The following is a 25,023-nucleotide window of genomic DNA, read 5'->3' as shown; positions in this document are numbered from 1 at the left end:
TGCTAGAGCTTTTGGATCAGTGAGGAGGAGGGTAGCAGCTGGATAGCAGAATAAAAATGACAGTTTATCATTGTAGATAAAATGAAGGGAATTGGGCACGTTCTGAACAGATATGACCGAAGGGAGACACAATTGTCCACATAAAGGAATCTTTGAGATAAGCTGGGGATTGTGCTCTTTCAGTAAAGCTCAGACTAGTATTATAAGGGGCTTAAGAGGCAGCAGGAAAAACTGACATCTTTTTAATGAAATGTTGACACCTGATGTCCTATTGAGCTGCTTCATTAAAAGCTGCAAAAGGGCTCAGCAGTTCTGGAACACACCTGAGCCTTAATAGGCTTGGATGGCAGCAACTACTTGATATTGCAGCTACCTGTTTTGGACAAGTGATTGCTCTTCAGGGCTCTAGTTAATGGTAGGGAAGATGTTGGGGTGAATTCTCTTGGCATGCTGACATGGGGCAGTTTGTCAGAACAGGAGTTGGGTTTTTCCCTTCCCCCATCTTTAGCCTAATTGCAAACCACGTTTTTGATCTCTTCATTCAGCATGAAGATTGAATGATGGCATAATCACTCCTCCAGTACTGTAATCAGTACATAAACTTGGCCAGTATAAGCTTCATATTGCCATGTTGTATGCTTCCTAATTTGTTTAAGATAACTCCTGAAAACATAAGTCATACTAATTGGATTTCTTTCGGCTTCTGCAGCTCTGACAGATACAGTAAGTGCTCTGTCTCTCCACTCCCACCTCCTTCCTGATTGCTGGTTGATAGAGGAATTTTTGTATTGGTGACATTGCAATAATTACCATGGTAACACTTGTGATATGGGGACTTCAAGCTTACTGGAGGAGGAGAGACATCTCTGAGTGTGTGAGTCAGGGTTGTGGGGAAGAGGGGGGAGCTGTAGGAGAATCTAACATGAATGTCTCCAGTCAGCAAAAGCAGAGTGCACAAGATAGTTTTTATTCTGGCCAGGTTTACCAATGATCACAGTTTAAATAGTGGAATCTTTAAACAAGTAAAATACAGCTTTCCTTAATGTTGGCTCAGACAGACTCTAGCAAGCTGTTCCTTTCTTCTTCCCTCATCTACCTTAAAGCTCATCTGAGGCAATTTGGTGTCAAGGCACTTCTGCTGGGCCTTACCCCTTTAAACATCAGTCTTGTGTGTTCTTTGGGGTGCACAGCCCTAGAAGGAATTGGAGATGTTAGAGAAAGAGAAGTCTCGGCTTTCATTCTATGCCAGTCTATCCATGTTCTCATATCACCTGTCGCTGTGGCATATGAGTGCTGTGTTAAACCATATGACTAATATGTGACAGATATTAGTTCTTTCCTTGTTTTTCTCTATCTAGGGGAAATCTGCTGCATGTGGATTTAAAATAACAATATGTCTGTTGTGCTATGTGTGTGTGTTTATATTAGTGAAGGTGAGGTTGAAGAGGTGCATGTTCTGTTTGGAATGGAAAATGGTGAGGTTTAGAGGTGATTTGTAGAATCTGTGTGAGTTCATTCCACAGTCGTGGACTGGCATATAAGACAGCTCTGTCTCCTGCATGAATGAGCTTCACCTTTGCAGCTCTGTTGTTCCTGAGAGGTGGACTTGTTGACCATAGTCCTTTTCCTGTATCTTTAGGCAGTCATTCAGGTACAAGAGGACTGGATTGTTAAGCACCTTACATTTTGGTGTGAGAGTACAGGGAGCTAGTGTAGTGAGTAAGGACAGGTATGATGTGCTCACGATGACCCCTGTTGATGTGGAGATGTGCTGCTGTGTCTTGTAGCTCCTGAGGAATGTGCAGGTAGAATGCATTGCTGTAGCCCAGTGAAGAGGTATCACAGGTTTGTATTACTGAAGCCAGGTCATCACCACTTGCCTAAGAGGGGACAGTGTCCTAGCTAGCCAGAGATGGTGTAGTGCACTACTCATCTCCAGTGCTGTATGAGAACTAATTTAAGCATGGAATACAGGGGCACTCCTAAACTGGACCGACTTGACTAATTATGCATCTTCCAACAGAAGACTGCACCATTGCTATACAGTTCTAAAAGCATTTCTCTTTGCCAGCTCACAGTCTGAGTTTTGCTCAGATTTAGGTCCCCTGTTCATCCATGAGCTAGTCTTTGTCAAACACTAGGTTGTTTGCTTGCAGTGGTGTGGTCATCAGCTTCATTCCCTTATAGGCCACTGAATCTTGCATTTTTGTTACCTACAAAATTTATATATGTATGGACTTGTCTCGCTTTGTGTTCACTTTCGCACACAACAGGGCTTCCAGTGCTTCCTCTGGGAGAACTTCTACACAGTAGATCTTCCCTTCAGGAAACCCGTCCTGACTTTCAGCCACAAAATTTCTTGTTAACTAGGTTCTATTATGCTAAGCTGTACCCCTCCTGTGCCAGGCCTAGATTCGTCTCCCTCTTTGGTGTTGGAAGGGTGTAGATACTGTCTGATATGCAAATGAGTTTGACTTAATGTTTTGCTCCTCCCTTTCCTGAAGGAGGTGTTGCTGAGTCTGACCACTCTTCAAAACACATGTTCAAACAGGTCTACACCAGTGAAGTGTATCAGGGCTGGTTTTTCTTTTAAAAGGCCATTTAAATGCCAAACTGTTTAATGATCACTTATGACTGAGAAATTAGACTGTTAGCGTACACGGTGCTGCTTAATGTATGTGGTGTTTCTGTACAGTAATGGAAATGCTACGTGGGCTAGGGGATGGAGTTAGTGATGGAGCCAGCACTTCGGATTTCTGAATTCTCAGGCTTTTTAATGCAACAGTCTGGCTGAGAATTTAATGTAGTTTAATGAATGAAAGGCCTTTTCTTTTTTCTCTCTCAAGCAATGGGTCTAAGGCCCTGCCTATATAAGGTGAAGGAATGTTGCTATAAATGTTGTTTGGGGTTTGCCAAATTCATGAAACAGTGTGTATCCACACGCAGTAGCTGATGTAAGTGTTTTACATGCACTGACTTACTAACTGGTCCCAGTGCCTGAGGTGAGGTCTTTAGCAAAGCACTGGCTGAACAGGCATGGCTTATCATGGTTTCTCCCCACTGCGGATAGGAAACAAGAATGTTGCATGCGAATTGTTGTGTCCAGTCCTCTTAACTCCATCCCACAATACAGTTCTTTGTGGCTGCCTACAATCTAAAAGCACTGATGCAATCACATTTATGAGTATACTGTGCCTGGACAAAGCAAAAAGGTGCCATCAAGCAGCATGGATTATTTGTGGCTACGGCTCTCATAATGACACATGTGACAGCCATCAGTTTCATGCCAGCTGTGTCCATACAGTGGTTTCCTCACTTAATATAGACACATCCCATTTAGATTAAAGGACGAACTCTTTTCAGCCTTGATTGGGGAGAGGTAGGGGTTGTTTTGTTTTGTTTTTTGGCAGCTGTTGGGAAGGAGAAGGGGAGCTTAGGGTTGTCACATTTTGTCAGCCAAAAGTCACTTTTTTATTTTAGGCAGGGACCCAAGTGTTATGGAAGCAGGAGGAAGAAATCTCTCTAACTTGTAGCAGGCAGGAAATACCAGGGAAATGTGCAGACTGTATCTCTGTAGTCTAGCAACACTAGAAAATGACCTATTGCTGGCAGTGGTTGTCTGCAACAAAAAACAGCACTGCAGCCGGCCTCCCTTGCTCTTCCTCATCTGGTGCTGAAAATCATTATCTGCAAATGTAGACAAGGCACTTTAAAACCAGCATAGAAAAAGTGACCAGTAGTACCATGTTCCACGAGATCTTCACGCTTTCTGAAATGGCACTGAACGCGTTTTGGTTTGGTCTACACTGATACTTAGACTGTGTTCAGTACTGGGACTCTCCACATGTGCCATTACAGATGGCCGCCTTGGCTCTGTGTATCTGAATGTATAGGAGTTAGAGATTGAAATGCTTATTGTTAATTGTGATGCACTCCTTTTTAGATGTTGAATGCATTGCCAATAGAGTATTTTTGCCATGGTCTCTGTCTGTGTCCATTTCACTGATTGATAAAGTTTGCAGATAACACACAGCCTCTTCTTTATTTACCACTCCCCCAGTTTAAGTCAGTTATACAGAGTGATCTAGATTGCTTAGTAACCTGAGGCACAAGCAAACAATACGTGTTTTAATACAACTAAATGAAAGCATATACATCTAGAAACGAACAATGTAGCCCATGGTTACAAGATGGAGAGACTCGATCCTTAAGTGTTGGAGTTAAGGGGCATAGAAAAGCCAAATGTGAAGTATGAAGAAATTCCATGCAGTTTATCTCCTAGCACTGGGGAGAGTCAGGGGTACACCACTCTTGTATTGATGAGAATATGCTGAGAGAGACAGTCTTCACACTCTCCTGAAAACCTGTTAGTGTACGTGCTAGTTAAACACTACCAACTGCCATGTAGACTCTCTACCAATAGAAGCCACTGGTTCCAGTGCCAACAACATAAAAGTTGATGGTATCTCTTTGGCAGCTTATTTCACAAAAATAGAATGATTTTTGGGAGCATGATTGTGACAAGTTTTGACTATTGCAATATTTTCATAGAATAGAACTAAATCTCATTTCTGTAGGTGTTTGATGCAAAGCTGAATAGTCTGGAGTCCCAGAGTTCTCAGACTGGTTGAGAGGCACTAGATTGTTGGTACCTATGTTTGAACACTTAATGATTTCTCACAGAGCTTTCTTTTTTGATGATTGCTGCCTTCGGAATTCTAGCTCCTTGTTTGGTCCTTTAGAGTTTAGTTATCTTCATGGTATGGTCAAGGCACACTTACGTGCTTTAGGATTTGACTGACTACCTTTTAAGCTCTGTAACTGAAGTGCATTTTTGCCCTGGCAATCGGTATAATAGAAATTAATACAAATATGCTATGTTTTCGAGGGCTACATACTGTCTGTTAAGTGGGGAGATCTTGGATGGAAGTTTAATACGCATGCAAAAGACAGGACCTTTACTTAAAAACAAAAACAAAAAATCTTGCAGAGTAGGGATTTATTCCAGGTGTCCTGGGAAACTACCTTGTCTTCCCACTCAACTGTACACCAGTTGGTAACCATAGTCAAGCCCAGAGGTAGCTGCCATCATAGTGTTGCTGGATGTAAATAGTTGGTGAAGCATTTTGAATTTTTTTTTGGGGGGGAGGGGTGTTAAAAGTGCTGTATAAATGTAAAATACCACTGTTACTATCAATATGACATTAAATCTATAGTAGGGCAAATTACAGACTTTTAATTAGGCTGTGAGGTATGCATAATGTTTCCTATTGTTGCATCTTTATATCAAGATTGAGTCTCTTTCTAAAATATATGTTCTAACTCATTGGTTCTCAAATGTTTGTATTGGTGACCCCTTTCACAGAGCATGCCTCTGAGTGCGATCTCCCTTATAAATTAAAAACACTTTTAAAAATATTTAACACTATTATAAATGCTGGAGGCAAAGCAGGGTTTGGGCTGGAGGCTGACAGCTCACGATCCCCACGTAATAACCTCATGACTCCCTGAGGGCTCACGACCCCCAGTATGAGAACCCCTGCTCTAAATCAAGCAAAAGCTATGAGCTTGATGCAGGAGTTATTGGGTGGAATTCTATGACCAGCAGGAGATCAGACTAGATGATCATAATGGTCTCTTCTAACCTTAAAAGCTAGGAATCCCCACACCCTTTAGATGCTTTTGTTAAATCTGTTTGCAAAGTTGACTCCTAACCAATCAAATGCATACACTTGTGATTCCTGTTAATGCCATTAGTCACATGACTGAGTCCCCAGGCACTGCTTTTAAAATGAACCCATTTATTTAATCTGTTGTGGTGCCTGCTGCATCAGTGGTTTCATGTATGTATTTCTGTCAATCCAACTGAGTTATCGGAAGCAAATCAAACAATGATGGTCTCTGGTTTCAGAGAAATATTGTTCCTCTTGTTGCATTTTGATGCTAATGCTCTGGCTCTTCCTATCCTAGGATGATCCTCTTACTAACCTAAACACAGCCTTCGACGTGGCTGAGAAGTATCTGGACATCCCCAAGATGTTGGATGCAGAAGGTAAAGTAGAATCCAATTTTTATTTTTAATTGTTTTTTCCAAGAGATTCCTCACCTCTTCTAGGTGGACATGTATTATTTCATAACTTCCTAATCTTGAACGCCCCCTCCATCACCGCACCCCGAACAAATAGAATAAAGGTTACAACAGAAAAATGAATCTCTTGTTCTGTTTCTCTCTTCCTCCGGTACCCTCATTCTCCCATGTCTGCTCTGTAGTTTTTAACCTGGGGCTGATACAGTGATCAGAGACACGTAATACTTGGATAGATCTATCTGACTGGGGTGGGGCTCCATATTGGACACCTAACTGAATTGTGAACCAACAGCACGTTATGTGGTGGCCCTACATATAATGAAGGGGGGAGAACCTCAAAACAGACCAACTTCAGTTATTTCCTAAATATCGTCATGGTATCATTGTCCCCATCGTACTGTGTTTGACACATGTTGGCGTCCCAACCCTGGACCATAATTCCCTATTAGTTACAGTAAAGGCTCCAATTTGGGTTGGATCTAGTCTTCAGTTCCCACAGACCAGACTCCAGACTACAAGTGATTGCTTATATCTAATACCAATTTGTCATCTCTGTAGTCAGAAGCCTGCACTGTCATTACTGCCTTGTGTAAAGGTTTCAATTATCTTGCCATGAATCTAAAATTTACCTAAGATCTTGGTTTCCCCATATCCTTTCAAGATCTAGATTTAGTGGTTCAAGAGAGAGTCCAGTGAAGAACACACTCTTCCCTTGACCCCGGATTCATATCCTTGACCCTTTTTTGGTGTAGTTGGTTGCTGCCATTTAAATGAAGCCATTTGTTGAGAATTAGAGGAGGGTATGGAGAACAAACTTGGTAAGAACAACTCTGCCAGTTTTCTCCAACCCACTCTTATCATGTCTGGTACTGTAAACTGCTTCCCTGTGAACTGCACAGTAATATTAGGCATGAGACTACAGCACTGACCAGTTCTGGAAGCAAAGGGAGGGATCCACTTTTTCAGAAATGCCTCTCATAGAAAGTAACTGGTTATCTGAAGGCATTTGGGGCAGCAGGGATTACCTTTAAGAAACATGTGGGGTCCAGTTTGGAAGGCTCCAACTCTGTCGTTTGCACTTCAGACCACTGGCCAGGTCTTCATTTGTACAGTGGCTGTTTGCCCAAGGCCAGCTGGCTCTGAAGAGGGAGGCTATGTTCCAGGCTTGGTTTGGGAAGTGAAGACCTGTGAAATAACATGTCTCGGTGGTGGGGATACACACAATTAAAACTGGTTAACTAGCGTTTGGGCAACTAGAAATTTACTTTGCACACTTTTTTGATGCAGGGTTTCCAGCCCCAGTAACCAGTCATGCTTCCTCCCGCCCTTGCCCGCTCCTCACTGTTGTGACCCCGAGGAATTGCCATGTTTCTGGGCTGGATTTTATAAGATTGTCTTGTCCAGGTGCTCCCAAAGAAATCTACCCCAGAAATAACTGGGTCTAGTTTTGGGAATGATAGAAACAGATGGTTAAGGCCATGCAGGATTTCTCCTGCTTTGTCAGAGCAGCTCTCCTTCCTAAAGGAATAGAACAAATGTGTGTACCTCTGCAGTGTAAATATCGATGGCCTGATATTCAGAGGTGTTGGCACCTTTGGAAAATCAGGCCATCCGTATGTTGGGGTGGTTTGAGGGGCAGAAAAAAATTCACCTCAAGAACTTTTAGGGGATGGAGGAGTAGAATTATGCTAAAATAACCCAACGGCCTATTGGTGCTTTGCTGGGTTCATCCCACTGATTCAACTGACAGCTCTGCCTTGGCTGGATCCTTCTAGAGAGGGATGAAATGTTCCAACATGAAATGTACTGCAATCCCATTAGGTTTGCCAGGGGCTAGATTACTCCTCCTCTTGGGAGTTTTGTTGGTGAGGAAAGGGTTGCTGGGGAGGGTCAGGGAGTCCTGCGCAAAGAGTGTGCAGAGTAGGACTTTCCTGTGATACATGCGTGCCCCACACCAGGTGTCCTGGACCGTTCTGGCTCTCCTCCCTTGCTCTTCTCCCATCAGTCGATATGCTCTTAACTTCAGGTTTTTTTTGACAGACATTGTTGGAACTGCCCGCCCTGACGAGAAAGCCATCATGACCTATGTTTCTAGCTTCTACCACGCCTTCTCAGGAGCCCAGAAGGTATCGCAGGATTCCAAGCTCCCTCCACACAGCGCACCTGGTCCTGTTGCTAATGTCCAAACCTTTTTTCTTTCTCTCTTTCCTCTCTAGCTACGGGCATCTTTATGTTATTTTTGGTAGAGTTGGCTGTTGGTTCAAAGTGGTGTCCCAAACATAATATTTTGGGGGACAGGGATTGAGAGCGCATATCCCTAAAGTCAGTGTACAGTAAAGCCACAGGGCTGCTGAGTGCACATTAATCCTGTGGTACTGGGAGTTCTCCCATCAAGATTCCCTCTCAACTAGCTGAGCACCAGCTCCTGTCATACCAGTAGGACTAGAACTGGAAATCAAACCTAAATCTTTAACACACTGTTGCGGTGTGTAGGCCACCAAGCTTGCTCAGACACTATAGCATACCATCATCTGAGTTTATTTCTGATTAGCCACTTCTTTGCGAGGGTGGGGAATGTGGCTGGGCAGGAGGTTTCAGAAAGAGCACGGAGTGGCAAAGCTAAGACATTCACTCACCCGTATACACATTCACTACACCTGAGCTACAGGGTCTGTAAGGCCTTGTCTACACTTCAGGGGAAATTTGATCTAAGCTACATAATTTGAGTTACGTGAATAGCGTAACTCAAATTGACATAGCTTATATCTATTTACCGCCGAGTCCACACTACACGATTTTGATGGGCTGCTCTCCCGTCGACTCTCCCTACTCTTCTCAATCTGGTGGAGTACAGGAGTCAACAGGAGAGTGATCTGTGGTCAATTTAGCAGGTCTTCACTATAGACGGTAAATCAACCACCGATGCATTGATCACTGCTCATTGATTCACCCTCCCCCCCAAAATAAAAAAAAGTGTAGGCAAGCCTGAATTCTTCCTGATTCTCTTCACTTACTCCTTAGGCATCTGTGTAAGTATTTCTTCGACTAACTGAGCCACTGGAAGGATCATCCCAAATACCAAGCAGCCGCTCCTGGCAGAGTTCAGCATAACACCTATTCCTTTTACATAGTGAACTCAGCCCAGATTCAGCTCGGGTTTGAAGAGTTTATCTGACAAACCCTCAGGTGCTGTGGTTCTCGAAATAGAGAGGATCACATATTGCATCTGAGACACCTACTTTCCCTTTTTCTTTCCCCCCTTGTGTCCTCTGTGGTGGAGGTTGGACAGATGTGTCCTCACTGTATTTTGCCAAGCAATTGCCTGCTGGTATGTAGTTACTTAAAGAAAATATTGCCAAGTGACACCTGATAAATCTCCCTCAAAAATCAAACACACGGTAACTGCTTCAGTGCCATAGGATTATGCAGTGCACACTGAAGCAGAGTGGGAAATACTCTGCATGAAGGCAGTCTGATCTCTGCAGTGGCCTGGCCACTTAAGACTCACAAGCCTTTCAAGAGCAGACTCTTAAAATGCTAAAGCAATAAATAAATTTTATTCATTCTCATGGCTGGATCAGGCCCACTGACTGTGGGGCTATGAAAATATGTAATTTGGAGGTTGGCTAGGAACAAGAACTGGATGCTGGGAGGAGAAAGGGGAGGTACCACTTTGATCCACAGAGCCAACACTGCTGGTCACTTTCCGATCCGAATTCCCAGCTCTCCGCATGGAAATCTATTTGGCCTGTCCTGCAATGCATGATGGGAAGTTTTCTCCCCCTCTCTCACGCCACCCATGACTGTTTATTTTATTCTGTGTTCTGCTTCTTACTTTATCCTTTCAACCTCTTTTCCTTCTTTGCACAGATATTATAGGCCCGCTAAGGCCGGATGAGAAGGCCATTATGACCTATGTTTCATGTTACTACCACGCCTTCTCAGGTGCGCAGAAGGTGAGACATTACTCCTAACAAAACCTTCCCTCTTCTCTTCCCTGCCCCCCTGTCTCCCCCAACAGTTAAGTCTCTGAGAAACATCCCAAACCTTTGGTCCATGAACAGAGAGGCAGGGAATCCCATGCACTGAGCAGTCTAACCACATACATAACTATTCTGGGATGTTTGATCTTTAACCTGGCTGAAGAAGTTATATGAGGAAACTATGGATTCAGAAAGTGTTCTTTAAACACACTTCAGCTCTTTCCTTTATGCCTCTCTCTGCATCTGCTCCCATGTGGTAGACACAAGATTCCTCCCCAAAGTGGGCACAACCCCACTGACCAAACTAACAGGAAGAAATTGACCTTTGGACTCCATCACCTCTGACCGATGATGTGTATCTCAAAGCAACAAGCTTAATTTCCACCTGGTCAAGCATAGTCTTGTTCTGAAAGCTGATTAAGCTGGGACTGTTAAGGGTCTTATTTTGCAGCTGCCAGATTCCCTCCCTACTGAGCTCCCACTGGGTCAGTGGCCTCTACCTGGGCCAATTTCCAATGATATGCAAACTACCTAAGACAAAGTAGTCTATAATCTCCTACCCCTAGACAGTGCTCCAGCTGCGAGTTTCATCCCTAATAAGTCTCTATTGAATCACCTGAACTTCCCCTCTCTTACCCATGTCTTCTCTCCTGGCTTGTCTCCCTTTTGTTCTTTCCTTCCCACTCATTCGCCTCCCTTCACCAAACCACCTGTTTCTTCCTCCTGTCAGATTCTTTTTCTTCCGCAATATTCTCTTTAGTTCTTTCTCTGCTTTTATTCCAAGCCCCTTTGCCTGGCACTGGGCCTACCCCCAAAGCAGCTGATTAGCCAGCTCAGAGATTCCTGCCTCCTACTGAGCAACAGTTTTCTAAAATGCCAATTTTGTAGTAGTGCTTTTTATAGGAGGAAAGCTCTGTGCACTGTTAAGTGTAGGTGTGCATTCTCCTCCCCTCCCCCTCCAAGCTCAAGGGGATTCAGACCAGTGGTTTTAGAAATATGGTCCAAAGCTTGAGACTTAGACCCATCTTTCATTAACATGTCACAAACAGGACACAACTTTCCCTTCTTTCTGTCAACCGCTTTCTATAAAGGATACACAGTCCAATTTTTCCCAAGGGAGAGCCATGCTGGCAGCATACTGAGCACCTCAGGGCTACATGTAATTTATATAAATCAGTTTTTATACCAAGATTCTACCCACAGGTTGCAGGTTCCACATGTAAAGAGCTAGCTTGAACCATAAGAGAGATTTTTTTTTATTTTTTATTTTTAATCAAGCTAGAATATTGCATGCTGGGACCTGCTCTGTTTTATGCAAAATAGGTGCAGCTCTGGTTCCTTAGTAAATTGCAAATGTGGTACTTCATTTGGACAGTGCTGAAGTAGGTTCACCTACATATATGGGTTTGGTATGAGGATCCTGGCTAGTAAATTATTTGAAACTCTTCACAGCAGGCTCAGTGGAATACAAGTCAGCCATGCTTTCCCACAAAGACCATTCTCCCAGAGCCCATGCCAGACTAACCACCAGCCCCAGTATTTTCCAGTTGCCCCACACACAGTTCTTCAGTGTAGACTGATGGCAAACCTCAAATGTGGGTAGAAGGTGAAAGAACTGGGTAGTTTCTGGTGGTGGTAAAGGTGCTGCCCCTCAATCCTATGTTCTTCTCTTCTCCCGTCCCACTCCATCCTTTGAAAATATTTGCAGCAGCTCCTGTGCCCATTTCAGCAATTAGTACAGGTGCCAGGGCTTCTATCGATACTGTAAACAGAAACATTGTCTACTGCCACAATGTCTGAACCAAGTAATTGGAGTAAGAATCAGAGAATTTGCTTCTTTGCTATTAAGGTTTGAATCCCATGTAGTCTAACTGGCTTATAGGGAGGATTAAGAAAATTGATTAAATTGTCAATTTGCTAGCAACTTAACTATGACTGGAGGATAGGGTGTAGCTCCTTTTTTAAGCTCTGCCAGGGCAAATCCTACATTTTCCAGCTGTTGAGTGACAAGTTTAAAATCCCGGGCTAATACAGAGCGATTGCTGAGCATGACTCTCATTAGGTCTAGGAGCACAGTGTGTCTTTTTAAGCACTGCCGTCTCTTACTTGATTAGGTGACTTACTGTGATGTCGCTCCATTTTTCATTCAGATTTCTCATTACTGCTACCAGCCCTGAAGGGGAGGTCACATGATCAGCTTTCCGCTTCTTTCATTCTCTTATACTGAGTCTTGAAAGGTACAGGGGCCCCAGCCTTACATGACATTTGTGTGGATGGCTGCTTTTCCTTTAAATGATTTATATATATCAAAATATGTGTGTATACTTGCTTTGGTTGGTTTGCTTGTTTTCTAACTGCTTCTAACTTTCACAACACTAAACTGCATGGGTGTTTAACTACTGGTTGGGTTTAATATGTTTTATTATGTTGTAAAACTTGACTTCTTCTGCAGTGAAATTTTCTGAATAACTTTTTGCCATTTTATAAAGTGTTTGTCTGGTATGCAGTGTCCTGGGGTGCTCTTGGGATCATGTGTTAGTCATAGACTAGTGGCCACATCACAGAAACCATTATGGTCCTAGATCACTTTATTGACATTCTCAGCAGGGAGACCCAGGGTTGAATGGGCCATGGAGACCGCTCCCCTTTCATCCCTAGAGGGCTAGATCCTCAAGGCCAGGATTGAGACACATGGACAAGATAATGTGGGCAAAGCTTATGGTGCCACTGCCTGTGTTGTATCTCTTCTGTGGCTGGAGTCTCTGGGACTGTCAGTCCAGAACCTTTCAGGAGCAGCAAATTGTCCATAAAGATTCCTTTAATAAAGGAACATGTGGTGAGCTGTCTAGACATTATGTAGATTATATCTACATTCCACTCCTTTCCTTAAACATCACTGCTGCTGCTCCTCTCCTGGGAACACTGTTGGGAGCACAAATGGAGATCACGTGGAACATTCTGTTGTCAAACCCTAATCACAGCAGGTCAGCACAACATATTGCCAGCAACTCTAGTAGTTGTAGCACCTTCTCTACAGTAATGCTCCCGCTGTTACTTGTAGTAACTGGATGATTTAGCGAGGAAATCCAGTGTAGGCAGAGCCACAGAGAAGCAGGGGTTGGTGTAGGGGAGAGAGAGACTGACTTCCAAACAAGCTGAACATCGGCAATTGGGGATTTTTGTGTTTGGACACATGGACGCCCAAAATGTGGGGGAACTGGAGGAAATCTGCTATCAAACACATGTACATATACCTGTTTTAAATGGAATCCCTACTGTTTAGTTGGCTGCTGCCCCAGCCGCATGTGAATAACAGGGTTGGAGAATTAATCAAAAAAAAAAAAAAATCCCCACCATCCTGGCCCTGGGTCCTATAAAGTTTGAGGTGACCTCTCTCTCTTCAAGTCACATTGGATGTAGGGACACGGGGTATGTCTTTTTGAGATATCACTTGATATCTTCTCTGTAAACTCCACCTGGATGGCAAAAATGAGCCTTTGGTACCAGCCAAGAGGAAGTTAAAATCAAAACAAGAGAATGCTTTCTGACATTTTAAACTGTCCTGAGCACTTTTCATTTATACTTTTTACCGAAATGGCTCTTTAAAGACCATTTTTACATGTTCTTATTAATGTAGCTAATATTTGTATACCTGCCAGCTGGCCTAGTTTAGCTCTGGGAGAGATGACTGAACACACATTTTTTGAGCCTCTTCCCAACAACTAAGATAGCCAGTTCCTTTGGGACTGTGCGACTTGTACGTCATTTTGGAGCTTATGATTTTTATTGCTATTCTTGCTACCTCACATCAGCTGCAATAATGAGAAAATTTTTCTCCAATGACATCAGAAGCTGAATAAACAAATACTAAATTCCTTTTAAAAATAGATGTATGTTTAAACGTGCCAGTTATGAGCTCATTAAATGGTCAGCTATTTACTGCTCCAGAATCACACACACACAACCTCTTTTGGTGTCCGTTCCACTTAGATATAAAGCACTGTGTAACTTACAGAATGTGAAAGCTGTAGAGACACCATGTGCACTCACTCCTTGCATTGCTCAACAACAGTCTCCTGTAACGAGTTGGGATTGACTCCCTCTATAGGAAATCCTATCCCAGTTTCCTCAGCCACCTGGAGATACCCACATTGTGGAGGTAGGATGGTGATCGTATCTTTAGGGCTTCGGTGGGAAGAGGAGATAAGGATGATGATGATGGCCTCTAGTACACTGCTATCTGGGCCAGAAAGAAAATGGCCCTTCAAGTTGTCTGCACAGCAGATGTTTTTCCAAGGACTCTGTCCACCCCCGGAGAAGGATCTAACTGTCCTTCATGATCACAGGAGCTGTGCAGATACATGGGCAAGTAATGCCCCAAGAACAAGCCTTTTATATATTTCAAGTATTAAGCACATGCTCTTGCTAATAGTGTGGCACTCCAGGGTGGACTGTTCAGAGCTTACTTTGCAGCTGGGATTTCCATTCCTTGATCTAAGTTTCAACATGTCCAGTCTCCCTCAGAAAGCCACTGTAATGATGATACACCATTGCTCAAAAGACTTGATTTGGGGAAAGAGGCAGAGAGATTACGAAACAAATCCCGGTTAGATGGAAGGAAAGTCTCACTCTCAGCTGGATCATGAAAATCCAGATAAATGGAGGTCTGAATAGCTGGTGGGGAAGGAAGGAAAGGTTTCTCCATCCATCAGATACTTCTATGCCTTGAGATGGAATTGCACGTAAAGGATATCAAAGATTGTATATTGTAGGGCAAGCTAGAAGATAGCTCAATTGTTAGACAGATTTTAGGGGTAAGGAAAGAACAAACGTAAGTATTTTCTTGGAAATTAGGTAAAGACTCACTCAGAGTCCAGCGTCAGGATCAAATACAAATAAACAGCACTTTCTTAAGATTAAAAGCATTTAAGGAAGATTTCCCCCGGTTTGACACTTGCCATAGTAGTGCCCAGGCATCATAGATCAGTTATTGGAGTTGTGACTTTGAGCGTCTGCTTGTGGGGTGGAGAGGATGTCTCAAGCCTCTTATATGAATAGTTTGCCCCAGAGCAGACAGGCCTAGACTGCTGCATCAGTTGAGCATGGAGGCTGAATCCACTTGAATGCATCGCAGAGAGATGCTTTACTGGGGAGAAAAAAATCCAGTTATGGTAGAAAGTCAAATAAAAAACTAAGTTTCCTGGACATGCTTTCGGACCAGAGATGGGCTGCTAGAGCCAGGGATGGGAGACTTTACCTTTCACCACAGGTATGTAGCAGGAGGCTAAACCACAAGTTTTGGGTTACGGTGTTTTGACACGTTTTCCCCTTCCTGTTTTGTCTCCTGTTTGACAGGCGGAAACAGCAGCCAATCGTATCTGCAAGGTGTTGGCAGTCAATCAGGAGAATGAACAGCTCATGGAAGACTATGAAAAGCTGGCCAGTGATGTAAGTATCCATGGTGCTGTCAATTCCTGGGCAGCGTTGTGTGTATTACATGTATTACTGTAGAGCCTCGGTCATGGACCAGGATACTATTGTATTAGGCTCTGTACAAACACAGCACTGTGTTTTTAAACCTACAGACAGATCTCTAGTACTGTCGAATATATACCATCTCATGTTTCCTTAGAAAGTGTTTTTTTCCAATAGGTAAATATGAAAGACTGAACTATGTCAGGTGTCAAATGTAATATACTTTAAAATGGTGGCCATCAGAGTGGAACAGCCTTCAGATGCTCAATTTTATTGAAAGAAATCATTGTATTACTAAAACTAAAGAGAAAAAAATCATTTTAAGGTGTGCAATATTGTACAACTTTATTGTGTAGTGTTTCATGCGTTAAGAGTTAAGTAAATCATAATGGGGAAGAGAAGTTAAAGATGTAGGCAAGGAAGAAAATAAGTATTCACTAACATTTGGAAAGAGTCTATATAGGATAGAAACTGAAGACTGTTCCAGATAGCAGGAACTGCAGGGGAGAAGGCTCATGCGTATACAGTTATGAGACTGCAGAAATGACCATAGGAGGCCTGTGGTAGACAAGTAGAAGCAGCAAGTGGGAGAGCAAAGGGATAAAGTCCGTAAGCAGGGTGGGAGGAAGACAATAAAGAACTTTGAGTACAAAGAGGACAATTGTAAAATTGATCCTGAAATGAACTGAGAGCCACCACAGTTGTTTTGGGATGGATGTGATGAGATCCCACTGCACTGTAGGAAAGCATGTGGCAGCTTTCTGCTCCACCTGGAGCTGCCCATTGTTTTATCTCCCTGCTGGCTGCCTAGCAGCTGTTTGCTGTTGGAAGACTATTCCCGGATCTGTGCTGACTTCAAAGAAACTAGAGTGGAAAAATGAAAATGGAGGCAGTAACTTCATTTCTACAGCGTAGACCCTTCTGTGTCAAAGAGGGCAAATCAGTTACAACAGTGTAGCCCCAACAGAGCCAAAACACTGACAGGCTTGCAGTATTTTTGAACCAAGCAACTGCCATGTTAAGGTCTAGCATGATCTGAGAACAGTGTTTGGTCTTGTTTTTGCAGAACTGAACTATGAATTAACCACATAAAGGCATTCTATGCTGTAATCGTGTGTAGGGTGCCCAGACAGCAAGTATGAAAAATCAGGACAGAGTGTGTGTGTGGAGCGGGGGTGGGGGTGTTAATAGGTACCGATATAAGAAAAAAACCCAAATATCAGGACTGTCCCTATAAAATCAGGACATCTGGTCAGCCTAATCATGTGCCTCAGCATGGTAGTCTGTACAGGGTAGATACCATAAGATCATACTTTTACAAAGTGGTTGACAGCCTGTTCTTAAACCAATTCCCTGCCTTTGGCAGAACGCTGCTGGCAACACCCAGTTTCAGACATAAAGTTGACAGTTCCTACTAAGTTCTGAGGACACAAGTAGTTTTAACAAAACCTAAACTTGGGGCTTAATTTTTAATGATTTTGCAGCTATTCTGACTCCTCCCTCTCGTTCTTGCTGTTTTCAGTTGCTAGAATGGATCCGCCGCACCATTCCCTGGCTGGAGAATCGGGCACCTGAGAACACCATGCAAGCCATGCAGCAGAAACTGGAGGACTTCCGGGACTACCGTCGCCTGCACAAGCCCCCCAAGGTCCAGGAGAAGTGCCAACTTGAAATCAATTTCAATACCTTGCAGACCAAGCTGCGGCTCAGCAACAGGCCGGCATTCATGCCTTCAGAGGGGAAAATGGTCTCGGTGAGTGTGACATGCTAAAAGCGCAAGGCATCTGTCTACCCTTCCAAATCAAGCATACTACTTTAGACCATATTATTTATATTACCACAGCACCTAGAAGCCCTAGTCATGGATGAGGACCCCATTGTGCAAATACAGAAGAAAAAGATGGTCCCTGCCCCAGAGAGTTTAAAGTTCTTGGGTAGAAGATGAGACAGACAGGCATGAGAGAAGTGTGGCCATGCCACCCTCATTTTCAATATGAACCACTGGTCTCTGAATGTAGGACTCCATCCTGATCAGAGCAGTTAGATCAGGATGGGATATTTGCTCACTGGGACCTGTTGTCCTCACACAGACTATTCCTGCACATTAAGGTGGGAGTGGCGGTCCAGTCTCTGCTTCTCTGTGTACAAATTAGGTCCGGCCCTTGGGCTCCTGTCTAGCTGACAGTGAAATCTGTGATTGGGTGAACATTAGGTCCATCTGTTTTGAGGTCACAAACTAATTTTTATTGACCTCTTCAAGGAAGGAGTGATCAAAGAGGTTTTTTCGTATTAGGAGGCATGTGACTGCCTCTCATGACATTTCACTGCATTCATAGATAACATGCTGTGAGTGGCAGTGCTTCACAGAGTGTCTCTTTTGGGTTCCGTGTTTCTGACCTGCTAAATGCACTCCATCTGGTCAGATCATCAGCCTGCTGCAAATCTATATCTCATGACCATGGAGCCAAAATACAGCCTCCTGATGCTACAGAGTGATTGGAAGCCTATGGTCCGCTTGGATGAATGCTCAAAGCATGATGCTGAAGAACATTCTCAATCTTCTGAACCAATCCCTTCCTCTCATGCTGCTGTATCTTTTACATCACTGCAGGACATAAACAATGCCTGGGGAGGCCTAGAACAGGCTGAGAAAGGCTATGAGGAATGGCTTTTGAATGAGATCCGAAGGCTAGAGAGGCTGGACCACCTGGCTGAGAAGTTCCGGCAGAAAGCTTCCATTCACGAGTCCTGGACAGATGGTAATGCCAATCCTAATGCTTCTTTCTGAAAGCATTTTGCCTCTGAAAACGTGCCATTGCCTATCTGAAGATAGAGAGGACTGGGTGTCACAGGATTGATTGTACTGGTCTGTCACATCTAGATTAGAGCTGAGCAAAAAATTGGTTCAGTAGTAAAACCAATAATTTTTTGGTTAGTTTTGAATTGAAACTGAATGTTTTCTTTCTTTTTTTTTTTTTTTCCCATGCTGTGGGGGACAGAGAAGGGGAGGGGAAAAAACAGAGAAATGTTAATTTAAATCAAACAAAATACCTTGAATGTCGATCCGAAGAGGCAGTTTCTAAACAAATGTTGATTTGGATTGACATTTCATTTTGAAAGTGTCACTTTGAAAAGAAAAGTTGAAACAAAATGTTGAAATGTTTCTCTCTTTTTTTTTTTTTTTTTTTTTCTTCCCAGCTGAAGGTATTTCTTGAATTCAGCCTGAATTTGTGAATGGTTTTGGTGGCCTGAAAAATGCATTTTCAGCTAATTTACTATTTGCCAATAATAGTAATAATAATTAATTAATTAATCACATGGCTCTAATCTATACTAAACTGGACAGTTCCAAGACTGTAAGGGTAGAGAGTGCTGCATGTGGAAATGTAGATCATTTGGCAGAGCTGGAGGGAGGTGCTTATATTGCAGCTGGCAAAGCTGTTGCTTGGCTCACGCCAGTTGTGTGTGTGAGTGACTTTCATGATCACCAACTCCACTCACATTTTTAAGGAGAAAAAATAATTTGAATGTTAGTATTGAGAAGAGATTCAGGTCTAGGAAAATAATGAAGTAGCACCGAAGGACTATATTCAGGGCCCCATTGAATTAAGTCTTCTACAAACAAATAATATAGTCAGAATGGCCACCACATAGAGCATGAGTGTCAGTACATCTCTCTCTTCTGAGCTGGAAAACTACTGGTTGGTCTGTGGCAAATATATGCTTTTGGTGTTATGCCTGAAATATATAACCTGCTTCATTACTCCTCCAGAACCTCTCTGGCAGTGTGGTTACAACTATGTTCCATAAAATATATTCTCTAACTAAAATATATTAGTGTGGCCACATTCTGATTATGTAGCCATCTCCCCCTTGTTGCCACATAGACTCATACACTTTAAGGTCAGAAGGGACCATTATGATCTTCAATTTAGTCTGACCTCCTGCACAGCGCAAGCCACAGAATCTCACCCACCCACTCCTGTAACAAACCCCTGACCTATGTCTGAGCTATTGAAGTCCTCAACTTGTGGTTTAAAGACTTCAAGGTGCAGACAGTCCTCCAGCAAGTGATCCATGCCCCACGCTGCAGAGGAAGGCGAAAAATCTCCAGGGCCTCTTCCAAGCTAGAGACCGAATCTGGAACCTAGTGTGACTGACGGCACTTGGTTGAGCAGCGCTGTTGCCAGTTAACACTTGATACTTACAATCCAAGAGACTCGTCTGAGACTGAAAAGTGTGACTCTCCAAATTGGCCTGTCTTGACTGCAGGAGTGTTCAGAGGGTTACCTTTGGAGTAGTGGTGGGTCCACCATTGGAGTGTAAGCTAGTTGGCCTTAGCATGGGCATGAAGAATCCATGCTGAACACTGGTTTCATTCTCCTGTCCTTTGGCTCCCTCTGTAGGTAAGGAGGCAATGCTGCAGCAGAAGGATTATGAAACTGCTACCTTGTCAGAGATCAAGGCCCTGCTGAAGAAACATGAGGCCTTTGAGAGCGACCTAGCTGCTCACCAGGACCGTGTTGAGCAGATTGCTGCTATTGCACAAGAACTCAAGTACGGCTGCCGCCTGCTGCATTTGCTTTTCTAGGAGCTAGAATGGGGACCTTGAAGGCTAATCGGCTTTGCTGTCCTGCCCAGCACAATCATAAAACAATCCCTGTTAAGATTTAGAGTGCAGGAATGTAGGAAAATCCCAAAGTCCCTGTTATCTGATCAGGGGGCAGGAGGGGTTGAAACACAAGAGAGAGATAGGTTAAGAAACTCTGTCTGTGGGGAAGATTAGTAGTGGTGAGATAGGAGCATATGCTTGATTCTGAAAGGGGATTCCCACCCTTTTCCACCTCAGTGTCCTGCCATTTAACTCTTCCCTGAAGAGCCTGGTCCTCTTCCTGCTCCTGCTGGATTTCAGAACAGTTGCTGTAGCACTATTGCAGTTTTTCAGGATGAGGAATAGCTTTTTTGGTGGTGGTCGTTGTTGTTTCTATTCTCTTCTTGCTAGCTTAGAAAGGGCAACCAGGAAGCTACCCTATATCCTTTTCCCTCCCTCTCATGTATCAAGCTCTGCTTTGTCTGCCAGGGAGTAGAGATGGACCCATCAGTCACAGATTTATATGGCATGACTTGTATGATTTCAAGCAGGTCCGTTGTTAGACTCCTGGGGCCTATGCAGGTGAATAAGGGTCCACACTTCCAGGAGTCCTGCACTATATGCCTGGCCTGGCAGCTAGATCACGGTCCACGCTCCTGACTGACTCCAGTGACAGTGGGCCCCAGCACAGACTGAATTCCCTGACTGCCTTCCCTTGCTCCTGCTTGGAATGCTGCACTTCAGCTCTACTTCCTAGAGGCTGTGACGCAGAGGTCACAAGGGAAGTGGAGCCTCATCAGTCGGGGAAGCTGGAGTGTATGATGGCCACAGTGTGAGGGCAGTTTGTAGGCAGGCATGTGATCAATAGCATGTGAGGAAGAGAATTAGCTGGGGCTGCATAAGGACCAGGACAACTTGGTGTTGGCTCATTTCTGTAATATTGAAGAATAAGTATCCACCTCATCTTGACCTGAACAGCCTGACTGGCATAACAGCCGCATTTTTTGGGCTGGGGAGCTGTTTTCTTTACAAGATGAGGCTTATTGGATCAGTCCTTCACCTAATTTTAGGAATTGCCCCTTTGTCCAAGTCAGGAGGTACCTCAGAAGGAGAGGAGTGCCAAGTTACTTCTCAATCCCTTTGAGCAAAGATTAGAACTAAGGCCAGCTAGTCCATAGGAATTAAAGTGATCCTCCAAGCACCCAAAGCAGTTAAATCTCTGATTGCAGCAGAGAGAGAGAGAGAGATTGGAGAGCCCTGGTCCTGGGATGGAAGAGATCATCCCTTTTCAAGCTGTGTGACATGCAGGAGGGAACAGAGGGCTCAGCGCACATCCCAAAAAACAACCTCAGGATTGGCATCAATTGCTCTTTGTTAGCAGCCTCAGCGAAAAGGGGCCAAGTAACAGAGCATGGATGCTGAGCTCCCTTCCCTTCTGGAGATATTCTAACAAGCCAAGGTTGAGACGTGTTGGTTGTGTGGTCTGGAGGAAGCCTGCCCTGCTGCTGTTTCTGCTGCACTTGTTCAGAGGATATAGGAGAGTTTCACTATCCAGTACTTTCAAGTGTTGTATTCACTCAGTAGTCAAGTCAATTATCCTACCTGGCATTCAGGATTCTCTGCTGCATGGCCTGCCTCCTGCCCCAGACACTTCCCAGGCTGGGTGTCATTAAGCTACTCTCTTCCTTTCCTGCTAAGTGCAGAACCAAGAGAGAGGTGTGTGTGCTCTTCTGCCTCCTCACTCTTACAGAACATTGCCCCATGAGTATGGGCATTGCAGGCAGTGCACTCTAGAGCAGGGACTATGGCAAATCAATCCACGTTTTAATCCTGAGGTTATTTTAAATAAGTTAATGTTCTGTGCACCTCAGCTGCTCCTGTATGTTCCTCATTGCCTAAAGGGTGCCTGCAGTACTCTACATCCATTAGCATGGTTTCTCGCTCTTTGAATCCACAATGAGGACCTTCTCAGCCCCCTCTCCCTATATACAAGAAGTAGGTATTTAGGCAGCATGAAGTTCTGAAGTGGAATGCATTTGGCATGGCTGTGTACTCGAAAACCACCAACTCCCAACTTGGACTGAAGTCTCACCTTTTCTCTCCCAGCCCATTTGCCATATCTTCCCAACGTGCACCATTAATTGGAAAATAGTCATGGGAAATCAATGGGAGGGTGTTCTCTTCTATTTTATAATTTCCATATAGTGGCATTCTGAATGTGATACACAATACCACTCTGTAACATCATGTGCAATGACTCCAAAGCTGGGTACTGTTGATTTCTAAGTCTCATTACAGGGAGTGGAGGTATTTTTGGTTACTTCCATTCTCTGAGATTGATGGGGAATTGTTGGTTGTTCCTCCTGTGGGTGTCTTTGTTTAATTTTTCCATTTTTGTTGTTGCTTTTTAGTGAGCTGGATTATTATGACTCACCGAGTGTCAATGCCAGGTGCCAGAAGATATGTGACCAATGGGACAATCTGGGTGCTTTAACCCAGAAACGTAGAGAGGCCTTGGAGGTAAGATATGCTCACTGAGATCAATCTTGAGTCACATTGACCTGGCGGTCTGGAAGAATCTTGCACTGCTGCTGACTGTGCTGGGCTTGCTCAGGGGATATTGGAGAGTTTCACTTTCCAGGGCTGACTGCCAGCACCATCAAGTGTTACACTCACTCAGGAATCTAGTCTGTTATCTCACTTCCTATTCTATAAGACATTCCCATCGCCCAAGTTGTTTATGATCTAATTTAAACAGAGGCAATGCAATTCAGATAACACAATGTACCGAGGGTGATGCAAGTTCAAAACAGGGATGATACCTATGATCTCTCCTAGATAAATGGTTTTGTGAAAGTCTACCTCAAAGCTTCCTTCCCCCACTGCAGAAAATTGATCATGTGTAACTTGTGCACTCCCTGTAACAGAAGATCTCCAACCCCATGCTTGCCCATTGTTCCAGAAGAAGGTTGAAACCTTGCAGGTATTTGCCTTTGGGATTACAAGGCCATCCAGCAGAGAGAACCTTTCAGGCCCTCTGTTGTTCCTTGCTTATCAGAAACTTGAAGTTGAAGGTGTGATTCACGCAGACACATGGTCTCCTCTTTCTCTCTTGCATCATTTGCTGCTGACCTAGAGAGAACTTCTAGGACCACTCCATGGTTTCATCAGTTCATCAATAGGGTGCCATAAATGCAGGACAGCCAGCAGCCTCCTTTGCTAGCATGGATTCCCACACCAGCTGCAATGCACGCTAGTATTAAATTTCAGATCTTCAAACTATTTTCCAAAGCTTAGGCATCCAGACTAGTAAACGAGTGTCCTATTTTTACTTCTAGCCTAGCTGTACCACCAGATTTGGCACCTCTGCATTGCGTGAGCTGTTACATTTTCTTGGCATTCCTGTATTTTTAAATTTTTCTCTCTTTTGAGAAGATTATTCTTACAAAAATAAATAAGTAAAAAGAAGAGGGGGAAATCAGTCTTGTGTAATGGCATGATTATATAACATGTAGCTGATTTAAGTATATGCAAATTAAAAATATTTAATAAGTCGGTTTTTCCAGTTCCAGACCCTAATTTCAGGAACACTTTTAAAGTCACTTCCTTCTGAGAACACTCAGGGAGCAGGGCCATGGCAAGGAGTCGGGGAGCAGATAAACACAGGAGGGAGGCTCTGCTTAGCTAATTACAAAGCGTGCTGTCTGGTTACTGTTCTCTAATCCTTTCTTCTTTTTGGGAATTCCAGAGGACAGAGAAGCTGCTGGAGACAATTGACCAGCTATACCTGGAATATGCAAAACGAGCTGCCCCTTTCAATAACTGGATGGAGGGGGCCATGGAGGATCTGCAGGACACCTTCATTGTTCATACCATAGAGGAGATCCAGGTATATGCAAGTCTTTCTCCTGAGATGTGTTTGTGTGCAATCAGACAGTACTTTTCACTTGATTATGGCAAGTGGTGTGCTTATGGTGTTCTGGCACTTCTGCTCTATCTGGTGATCTTTGTGGGGGGGGAAATTGAGTTTTTCTCAAATTCTTCAGAAGACCTGATATAAGCCAAGATTACTCCCATCTAACTGGATACCAAGACTTGAATGTGGATTTTTAAAGGAGAAGTGAGGGTCTTGCTTAAAAATGACTGAGTCGAGAGGATCATGCATTCTTATCCTAGTGAGAGGGCTTAAAGCTACTCTCAGGTCCTGTGTACTAAGCCAGCAGTCCCATAATTCCCCACCCCCAGTTCCTCTGCTCCTCTTGTTTCTTTGATGGCTTCTCTAGTCCTGCACTGGACAGCTACACTGCTGAATATTGTGCTCGCCCCTTTGCTGCTGAGTTACTGTTGAGGGTCAAAGCTTTCAAATCTCCATGACGTCATTGGAGGCAACAACTCATCTTATCTTCCCCTCTCCTGCTGCAAGGCTGCTGTGGAAAAAAGCTTATAGTAGCTCCCCATAGTCCTCAGACCTCAGCGGTCCAGTTGCCCTTCTGGGTTCTGAAAGGCATTGTTGTTTCTCCTGCTTGACTAGCACTTGTGAAGACAGCAGACAGTACATGTATTTGCTTGGATTAGGCTGGCTGAGCTGAAGAAACGGCTCTTCTTGCTGTTCAGCTGTTGCTTCATGGTAGCAACTGATTTGCTGGCCATCAGGCTAGAATGCTGTCATTTCCAGATTAGGTCACTGCACATGAGAGAGAATGCATAGAGTGCTGGTGGGTTTTTTGGGTGTGGGCTCTGTAGTACTAGCAGTGGGTGGAGATGTCGTAAATGGTACTGACTCAGCATGAGCCCTACTACTGAACTAGAGACGTGCCATTTGCTAAAGTGCTTTTTCTAGATCAGCGGTTCTCAAACTATGGGTTGGGACCCCAAAGTGGGTCACA

At 43.8% G+C, this 25,023-nt stretch overlaps 1 protein-coding gene across 5 annotated transcripts in view; it reads left to right on the top strand.

Moving 5' to 3' along the window:
• Positions 1-25,023, top strand: part of ACTN1 (actinin alpha 1) — a 143,306-nt gene that overhangs the window by 99,809 nt on the left and 18,474 nt on the right. For 3 of the 5 annotated variants that reach the window (XM_050953473.1, XM_050953472.1, XM_050953471.1), the window contains exons 7-14: positions 5,971-6,052; positions 8,129-8,214; positions 15,427-15,519; positions 17,069-17,299; positions 18,158-18,305; positions 19,953-20,103; positions 22,549-22,657; positions 23,886-24,026. In XM_050953473.1, the coding sequence (XP_050809430.1) occupies positions 5,971-6,052; positions 8,129-8,214; positions 15,427-15,519; positions 17,069-17,299; positions 18,158-18,305; positions 19,953-20,103; positions 22,549-22,657; positions 23,886-24,026 (1,041 nt within the window). Of the gene's footprint in view, positions 1-5,970; positions 6,053-8,128; positions 8,215-9,958; positions 10,045-15,426; positions 15,520-17,068; positions 17,300-18,157; positions 18,306-19,952; positions 20,104-22,548; positions 22,658-23,885; positions 24,027-25,023 lie in introns of all 5 variants that reach the window. The other 2 variants (XM_050953476.1, XM_050953475.1) reach the window with 1 other exon arrangement.

The sequence above is a fragment of the Gopherus flavomarginatus genome, chromosome 5, assembly GCF_025201925.1.
Source record: "Gopherus flavomarginatus isolate rGopFla2 chromosome 5, rGopFla2.mat.asm, whole genome shotgun sequence".
NCBI classification, from domain to species: Eukaryota; Metazoa; Chordata; order Testudines; family Testudinidae; genus Gopherus; species Gopherus flavomarginatus.
This window is presented reverse-complemented; position numbering and strand designations above follow the sequence as displayed.